Source organism: Micromesistius poutassou (assembly GCF_964030765.1).
Source record: "Micromesistius poutassou genome assembly, chromosome: 2".
Lineage (NCBI taxonomy): Eukaryota > Metazoa > Chordata > Actinopteri > Gadiformes > Gadidae > Micromesistius > Micromesistius poutassou.
The window spans coordinates 19,680,004-19,689,939 of record NC_140272.1 but is presented as its reverse complement, the minus strand read 5'-3'; the positions used below and the strand labels follow the sequence as shown (position 1 = coordinate 19,689,939).

At 42.2% G+C, this 9,936-nt stretch overlaps 1 protein-coding gene across 1 annotated transcript in view; it reads left to right on the top strand.

The window, feature by feature from the left end:
- LOC311338459 (eukaryotic translation initiation factor 4E type 3-like) overlaps nt 1–4,543 on the top strand; it is a 5,169-nt gene extending 626 nt beyond the window's left edge. The window contains exons 2-7 of the mRNA XM_084463735.1: nt 371–443; nt 720–814; nt 1,082–1,142; nt 1,238–1,304; nt 1,573–1,728; nt 3,181–4,543. Coding sequence (XP_084319861.1) covers nt 371–443; nt 720–814; nt 1,082–1,142; nt 1,238–1,304; nt 1,573–1,728; nt 3,181–3,227 — 499 coding nt within the window. The 3' untranslated portion in view covers nt 3,228–4,543. The remainder of the gene's footprint in view (nt 1–370; nt 444–719; nt 815–1,081; nt 1,143–1,237; nt 1,305–1,572; nt 1,729–3,180) is intronic.
- Nucleotides 4,544–9,936: the final 5,393 nt, after the last annotated feature.

Genomic DNA, 9,936 nt, shown 5'->3' with positions numbered 1-9,936 from the left:
GTTAGTGTTATTCGCTGATTTGTGTCATTGACTTTCACGACCCACCAAGGGCTGACCGACCGGTCGGTCCAAGTGTAATTCAACTATCTAACAACAGAGGCGGACATCAGGAAGCGATGATTAAATGGTCCGACCCAAGGCCATAAAGCTACGTGTGTGTGTGTGTGTGTGTGTGTGTGTGTGTGTGTGTGTGTGTGTGTGTGTGTGTGTGTGTGTGTGTGTGTGTGTGTGTGTGAGGGTGTTGTGCAAGTAAAAACCATTCTTCCAGATAGTTACACCAAATGTTCAATTCATGAATTCAATTATTTTCCAAATTGTTTCTCTATGGAACATAAATTCATTTTTCAACCCATAATATCTTCTATTCCAGGTCGTTACCAGGGACTACTGCTGCGGAATGTGCATCAAATCTCAAAAAGATATATACAGTTAAAACTGTTCAGGTACGATTTTTGCCAACGCAGATCTTTTATCATCTAATGAGAAATGGTACTGCTGCAATATGTTGTTGGACGTTTGCATTGTCATATATTGTCTATGCATGTTCTGTTACACTGGTAACAATAAACTATAAAGTCTTTATAAACATTTCTTGTGCAAAATATTTATTAATAATAATATTTATAATATTAATAGCCTTAAAGTAGCTCCAATCCCACTCTTAAAGTGTGTTAACCCTCTCTCTCTCTCTCTCTCTCTCTCTCCCCCCATCATTCCAGACATTCTGGAGTGTGTACAACAACATTCCCCAAGTCACAGCGTTGCCGTTGAGATGTAGCTACCACCTGATGCGCGGAGAGAGGAGGCCGCTGTGGTACGTGTCTCCTCCCCCCCCCCCTCTATCCGCCTCTTTAATGTGCTACTGTAGAGCAGCTCCTACACGATGGGGGTCTGGACCCAAAACAGTCGGGGTCCAGATCCAGTTTGAGGTGGCTCGCGGCCCTGGCAATGCACAGAACGCCATACCCAAGATGATGAAGAGGTCGAAGAGGTCGCCCTGTTGTTGTTGAGGGTTCCATGCTCGGGGGAAACTTCATCATTCATTTATGTTGTTCTTTTTCTTTTGTTGTTTTTTTTACAGGGAAGAGGAGAGCAACGCCAAAGGTGGTGTTTGGAAGATGAAAGTACCGAAAGACAGTACCGTAAGTTTTGGGTCGCACACACAACATTGACCCTGTCTCAAGGCGGTGCTGCTGAAACACTAAACCGTCGCCCTGGGCTTGTTGCTTGCTGTTAGGCGTTGGTGTGGAAGGAGCTGCTGCTGGCTACCATCGGGGAGCAGTTTGCTGACTACTGTGCTTCTGGTGAGTTGGTCTCAAGGTCGCGGCCTCATCATGTTTGCCGCCGTTAGAGGACAGGTCGTCGAACGTGAATCATACCACCAAGGAGGATGCTTCCGTGGATTATGACGATGCTTATGACGATACTCACAAAGTCACAAAGCCTTTTTAGTGATATCAATCGACGCCTGATGAACAATCGATTGCATATTCACGTTGGATACGGAGCCATATTGATAACATGATTTATATTAAATGAGTTTGTGTCTCCGCTTGTTTCTCTGCTGGACAGAGGACGAGGTCATTGGCGTGAGCGTGAGCGTGCGCGATCGGGAAGACGTGGTGCAGGTGTGGAACGGAAACGCTCCTCTTGCTCCAGAAGCTAGCGTCTTGGCCAAGATCTATGAACTCCTCCCTCAAATATCCTTTAAGGCTGTGTTTTATAAATGTAAGTATGGAACCTTTGTCCAGTGTGTGACTACAATTTATTCTGTCTTTTCCTTTAGTTGCATAAATTACTTTTATACCGTGATGTTTTCCATGTCATGGTGCCACTATGAGGTATTTCATACACACCGTGTGTGTGTGTCTGTTACACTACACACTGTCTTTTTATCATCTTAATAACATTCAGATAATGAAAGTGAAAACCATGTTGAATAATAGGCTTTAATCTTTTCAACCCTTCCAGGGTTAAATGCCTTGGTATGCCTTCTTCAGATATGCTGAGTCCCAGTAGTTCTACAGCGATTAGTTTCTGGAAACAGGCGCACAGAGGCATGCCCTGGCATGCCTTGACCTAGTTTTATGTATTTTCCTATCTGTCCAATGTCAAACATTTTGGAAGCCTAGTTACATCCAACAATTGTTTTTGCAGTGTTTCTTTTCAAACAATGTAACACTGTCATCCATGAGTGTGTGTGTCTATGAAATACACTCTACCCCCTTGGGGTAACACTCAACTAGACTATGGCCATTTTGGCAGTGGAACATATGGTGAAATAAATGTCTCTCTCCTTTTGTCTGTTTATTTGAAGTGGGCAACATTTGCAGACTAGAGTGCAGTTGTCTGTGTTGGACTGGTGGTAGACAGCCCTGGCTTACATGTTAACGTTGGGCTCAGGGTCAATGATGTGTCAAGGAGGAATTTGGCTATTGGGGGTGAAATCGAATTCAATCATTTTAAAGCCTGCTTGTGTCCAACATGGCATTTTGACGGTCCATGTCCCTCTTTAATCTCTCGAGTATCTCGAGTAAAAGCGACACGAGGGAATGGATGTTTGTTTCAGAAGGGATTTAAAGTTACATAGTACTCATAATATTACATAATATTGATTTGTTTGAGGGTACCACGTAAGAGGTGTGTATTCATAAAATTGCCTTTTTGAAGAGAAATTGTGTGTGCATATGGTCCCATGCAGAAAGGAATTCCACTATTTTCTGATGATTCATATTAAGCGGGCGAATTTTGCCCGTGATCGTAGTTAAAATGTCAAAGGGCTTCACAGACCATTTGATAACAACCTGTAGCCCTAAGCTCTGAAATGGACTAATTATGACGATGTGATGTATCAGAGAGTTAATTTGGGATAAAGTTCTGGTCAGTGTCCGTGGCATATGTTGGGAGTTGTTTAGCTTTTGACCCCATTAACTTGTTTATACTTAATCATGTTGCAGACTCGGTCAATGAGGGTGGTTATCACAAGACATTTTTATTTCTGCCTTGAAGCACTCCATGATAAGAATATCCTTCCATCATTAAGTGTGTGAAGTCCTTTTAGGTTGACTTTAGGACTAGAAACACTCGATTAAATATGTTATGGAAATTCTGCAATCTACTATATTACGTGATTGAAATTTGATGATTGACTAAATGTATACATTATTTTTTTTTTTGCAGCTCATCAGGAACATCACGCTTTTGAAGGGGGACGTTCAAGACACTAGATTCCGATGCATTCGCGTTTGTCAATTTTGTCCTTTTAAGAAAAGATAAGAAAGATCTGAACTTTACACTTCCCTTGACATACGGCCATCTCCACAACACAACAACACAACAATGTATTGCATCAATCAAGGAACAGGTTATCAATATATTTTTATACATTTTATTGGAACGTAACGCCTTTGTTCAACTTTGACCATGTCCGGTTGACCTTTGTTGAAGATACTGCCTTGGTTTTTTTAGATTTTATTTTAACCTTTGCTTTACTGCCACCAATATGGTCTGCACACACCTCATGGAACTAGTTCTCCTTAGGCTTATCGGCAGTGGTCAAACTATTTTATCTTTTGTAGATACGTTGAATTGGACTTTAGGGTCTTCTCTTCATGTACTTTTAAGCCAGTTGATGTTCTTGGTGCCAAAGCACTTTTTTTTGGGACCTCAGTTAGTTTGTGAGCTTCTTAGGGAAGTATTTAGCAAAGCTGAATGTTGATATCTCGATTACCGACATGAGGTGAATACACTGTGTGTTTACAGAAGATTTCGTGAGTCTTTTAAATAAACCTCATGTCTTGAGAACGCATTTAGTTTACGTGTTGCACATTTATATGCTGGTTTGAAACCACGTCTGCTCCTGAATGGCAGGGCTGTCTTATGAACCACTTTAACATCAAGTGACTTACTAAAAACATACTTAGTTCAATAATAATCATTTTTAACCTGTTGTGGTTTTGAAAATGTCACACCCTCTTTGTAGCCCTAAAATGCCCCACAAACATTTGATTGTTTTTCTCTTGTAAATTCAACAGTAAATCAAGGGTAATTTTTTTGTAGAAAATATTGTCTTGTTTGTACAGCTAGAAGTGTGTTAACAATGCATCTTAGGCGGAAAATCCTTTTTGCGTTGATAGTTTCTTTCAGCTTTGGTGGATAATGATGCTAAAATGAAGCTAAAATAAGGTAAATTATGGTTAATATTTTTAAATATGCTTTTTCCATTTGAGTGTATACATAACAATGTCAAAGGCTGAAGATACATCAGACACCCGTGAGTTATTACCTAACGGATGTCCAGTCCATCCGAGTACTGTTTTTTTTTCACTCCATGTATAATGCGCATTTTAAACAACATGAGAGCATATGCTCACTTTATAAATAAAGCCATTTCCCCGTTCGATGAATGCCTGTATACTGTTTCAGAACGACGACAGAACCAGCTGAAGAACCATGGCTTCGTTGCCAATAGGGACTATTTTTGAACGACCCTTTTGACTGATGGGTTTAGTGTAGCGTTTTAGTAGGATGTCAAAATGATTTCGAAAAGCATAAGAAATAAAAGCCAATAAAATTAAAAAAAGATCTTCTTGTTTTTTCTTTTGTTTGTCTAAGCTTCTGGTACGGGACTTTTGCATCGCGTTAATCCTCATTAGATGTAATGATTCCGTGAGTTGGCAGTTTTCCATCTTCAATAATCATTTTGAGCTGATTTATCATACTTTGTGGGCGCCCGTAGCCAATCACTGCCCTTGGATTTTAACAGGTAACATAAGAACTCACATGAGCACCAATAAAAATAAACTATAACTTAATTTCGCCCCAAGGGGAAGTTTTTTGGGTGCCACTACACAATTTATTTTTATACATAAAAATAAAGCAGGCCTGTAAAAAAATAAGTCATTAATTGTTCAATGTCACAATATTATATTACAGCCCCACACATAACACAACGTAGTATATGGTTGTTGGTGGTAACAATGGCAGAGAGCATGAACGTGGTGGACAAGGGCTGGAGGCCGCGTGTCACGTGATGTAAACACCAGAGTTTAACGACAAGGTTCAAGAGTACAAGCTCTGTGTTGGTCTCCCAGCTCTGTCCAGATGACACCGACCGCTCTAGTCAGACTACAGAGCTGGCTTTCATCAGCAGAATGTTCCGCCTGTTGTACTTTCACGCCTTGAAGCTTGTTTCCCCCCCCCCCCCCGTCTCTCTACGACAGAGAAGACTATAATGGTTTTAGAGCGTCTTCAGTTTGGCCTACTACTGTATAACCGAGGTACTACTACCGGGCCTCTGCAGGAAGAGACGCCTACTCTGCCCTCTTCCTGTAGATGGCTCCATTGTTCTGTAAACCGGAGGGGTTTATTATTCTAGCGCACTCCTCCCAGGAACTAGTATGACTTCCTTAGCTTCTTCCTCCTCCGTGACGAGTTACAGGAGTTATCAGCTTCCTGGTCTGTCCCCCGTCCACCACCAGCAGGGTCTGGTCTGTCCCCAGTCCACCACCAGCAGGGTCTGGTCTGTCCCCAGTCCTCCACCGGGGTCTGTGGTCTGTCCCCAGTCCACCAGCAGGGTCTGGTCTGTCCCCAGTCCTCCACCAGGGTCTGATCTGTCCCCCATCCACCAGCAGGGTCTGGTCTGTCCCCAGTCCTCCACCAGGGTCTGTGGTCTGTTCTCAGTCCACCACCAGGGGTCTGTGGTCTGTCCCCAGTCCACCAGCAGGGTCTGATCTGTCCCCAGTCCCCCAACAGGGTCTGTGGTCTGTCCCCAGATCCTACTCAGGTTCTGCTCAGGTTCGTCACCAGGTTACTTACGATGTGACTACAAGTCACAAGTAACATGGGTTCAAATAAAGGAAAGGATGTTTAAAAAGATATCTGTTCAGGCTGCATTATATAATTTCACTATTATATAATGCATAATTATATAAAATCTACTACTACTATATAATTATATAAAATCACTATGGGATTGAAAATCAGAGCACATGTGGTGGATTAGAACAATCATTTAATGTTTGTTCTGGGTTGTCTGTTCTTGGTTTTTTTAGATTACCACGATAGGCGGATGTAGGCCTACAAAGACAAACTTCTCCAGAATTACTCTGCTTTATAGATTTTTTGTTGAAGTCAAACCTCCATCATTCATATCCCAGTCTGCCCCCAGGAGCGATGGGAGATCACTGTGTGTGGGAGTCGCCCCCCTTTGGAAATCAAGAGGAGCCTCGCTTCATTTGCGCAATTACCCAATTAGCAGAAAGCTAATGACTTTGTTGTGTGTGGGAGTACATGTGGAGAGCATGTTATGTAACCGATAGCGATCCTCCATTTAATTAGTAAGTGCACACTATCAATTGCAGGTCTCAGCGTGATATCCACCCAACGCCACCGCAGTCTCCTAGCCCAAACACACGAGGTGTCAATTGAATGTGACCGATAGTGCTACTTAAATAATCTAACTAAGCTTGATTTTTTTTTTTTTTTTTGGCCTACACCAGTGAATGCCTTTGACAAATCATTTGTCCCCGTCGATGATGACTTTTAAAAGAGGCCTGGGTTTTTTCCATGTCACCGCATTAAAGAGTTTCAGATGTGTTTGTGAACTGGCAAGAGGGTTGGCATGGGTTGATGGCTAATGGCTAATCTGATATATCATGCAAATAAGCTTCTGCACACTATTTTCCAGAATAAATAAATCAGGCATTTACATTTGACCATTTTTTTTGTTGTTGGTCATTTGCCACCTTCATCCAAAGCAACCTCCCTCATTTCAGATACATGTAGGTAGGGAGCAGGCGTGGGGTGACTTATCTTGCTCAAGGATACCTACAGATGGATAGACTATGGACATGGGGGATTGAACCCAGTATATTTTCAGCCGGGAGTCAACAACACCCCGACCGACAAAACTATCCAGGGCAAAAGATGGTGTAACTACATTGTTATTGTGATATGCCTTGTCTAGAAATGTGTCAGTGTCTGCGTTAGTGTACGAGGATGGGCAGGGCAGTTTCATGAATATAGCGACATGATCATTGGTAAAAACAAAAAAAACAAGACAGGAATTAAAGTGCTGATGGCTGCGCTTCGGTGGCTCTGCAGGCGTAGCTCCGAGGTCATTGCAAAACACAACAGTGGCGGGGTGGGTTTGTGGAGCAGGGATGATATATCTTTCTCAATGCCCTGGAGCTGTTAGCCTCAGTGCGGATGCTTGAGATTTCGTCAGAGTTGAGGATAGTCCAAAAAAAAAAAAAAAAAACGGTTCTCAGCAGTTTCTTCTCTGGGTTATCTTTGGTTTTGTTTTCATATCAACACAATAATATCACCTGCACACAGCACACATGAGCATACTGTCTACACCGCGGTCTATAAAAAGATAAGTGTCGTCCATGTAAAGTACGGCATTTACTGTAACAGAGTTCAGTGCCATTTGTTAACTGATCTTTGTAAATTTAAGTTAGGCCTGGCATAATGAATGGTATTATAGGACTACTAAATATATGTCAAAAGTGTATCCCTATTTGGTCAGAGGGTGGCGCTCTATCCTAAGGAAAACGACGGTCTAGGAGCCCCTGGCGTCGTTCACTCACTGTAGATACAACCGTGATAAATGCAAAGTCGTTTATAATAAACGACAGTAGTCTGGGGTTTTCAGACCTTGGTCAAGGACAAAACGACTTCAAGTATTGTTTCCCGCAGATGGTTTAATGTTGCTTTTCAGCGGGCCGATAAATTGACTATTTAACCGACGTCTGTCTCCAGATAGTGATCGCTCTCTGTCTTAAGACACTTTAATTATCCTCATGATGTCTTAACTCTGCCAAAGTGTTCACAACTGGGGGGTCATTTGCACCTATGTTGCAAGGGAGATAGGACCGTGCGAGATGACTTTGTATTCATCAAAGCCTCATGAATCACGACGCACTGAATCCGACCTAAATCTTACACAATATCATTGCATCAGAACTTCTAACACCTGCATACCGACTCGCCCTGCAGTCTTCTTGAAAAGTTAAACGAACCCCATTAAAAGTTTGCAAGTGCTTAACGACTGGAGGATAAAACATCCTTTATGAACACGGCGAGTCGTTTCATACACTCGCAGGGATCAGAGGAACGACAACCCCGCACGGTTGCACTACGGCAGGAATAGGAGGAACGGTGAGAGAGACTGCTTCACTTGCAGGATAATTAGTCACCCTCGACATTTTAGCTTTCGGACAATCCGCGGCTCCCCCCGTCCGTCTCACTCACGACGGCAAAAAAGCTAACGCATAATAATTACATTTCCCCACGTAAAAGGATTCGTTCACGGACACGGACGGGGATTTCAACCGAACGACTTTCTTGCCAACGTGTGTGTGTGTGCGTAAAGAAGAAGGATCCGCGTCGTCAACCTTGTTTACCCAGCAGGTGGATGTGACGTCACGGTCCTGGAACATCAGAAAATAACAACATCCAAATCCGCGTTTTTTTTTTTTTTTTTCTCTCTCTCTCTTCTCTTCTCTTCTCTTTCGAGCCGCGTTTAAAAAAAAAAAATGTCATAGCCATAATTATAAAGGAGCTCTGTTCTCTTTTTTTACGAGGAAGTACAGGCACTGTCCATAACCCTGCTTTTTCTTTTCCCCCCCCACATGAAACATCGCTCTCTCTCTCTCTCTCTCTCTCTCTCTCTCTCTCTCTCTCTCTCTCTCTCTCTCTCCCGTCAACGGCAGCAGCAGCTCTCTTTTTTTTTTTTTTTTTTAGTGTCGAACTTAAGTTAGGTCCCCGGGCGGAGTGATATTGTTAGTGTTTACAGTGTGGTTGTGTTGCACGCTGCACATCTCATTATCTTAGCGAATTATATCCTCCCTCCGCGTGCACCTACAGTACCGTTGTCGATCACGGTAAGTTAACGATAATCATGATCATCATCCTAAATACAGATAGTAATGTTCGCCTTGTTATATACACCGCAGCCCGCCTCTGTAGTCGTGGTAGGTTGGTGGTGGTTTGATGCCGCTCGTAGAAAATGTGCATATGGTGAAATAAACAAATAAATAACACCTGTGAAATGAGCAGAGGGTTTGGTGTGGTTTAGTGTTTAATGTCATCGTTCGGGCGCAGCTGCTTCTGCAAGATGGTCAGGTTAAGGAGATAGCGTTGAAACTGTCCCTACACGCATTCTCTACGACTTTTCTAAGTTCGCTTTTTTTGTGCGTTAACTTCTGACCCGGGGTGGAAAAAAAAAATGTTTATACTTTATGCATTCAGTTTATCGTAAAGTGGTCGCCCGCTATTGTAAAGTCGAGTGCTGTGGTGTTACCTGATTTAGTGAAGCGCTTACAACTTTGTGACTACATGGTAAAGGGAAGTTTGAGTGCAGTGATTTCTTTTGAACAAAACCATTGAAGGGGCTTTTCCCCACGTGTTGCATATCTTCTCAACTTTAAAAGTTCCCCGATGTCACTGCAACAGATATAACTCCAATACAATAATGTCGCTTCACTTTCTTTTCCTCCAGTTGACATATCTGCTTCTCTTGGTTGTGTTTTAAAAACAAACAAAACAGCCCGGCTTATCGGGTTGGCTCTGCTATGAAACTATGCAAACTGTATACTGTAAAATCCAGTGTAATAACAACGTCATACACATAACCTGTACGCTATACCTAATCATATTTTGTTTAATAGTTTATTGCCATTTGTAATCGACCTACCTATCACTTTACTCGTTTGGTCTTGTTTTACCAAATGACAGCAGACTTCTTAATATGGAGGTGAAAATACAGTGTAGCCTACAGTAAATGCAGAAATCACATAATTACGATTTATATTGGAAATGTGTACATTGTATTTAAATTAGCATTTCTCTATTCAGTTTCAGTAACACTACACACACACACACACACACACACACACACACACACACACACACACACACACACACACACAT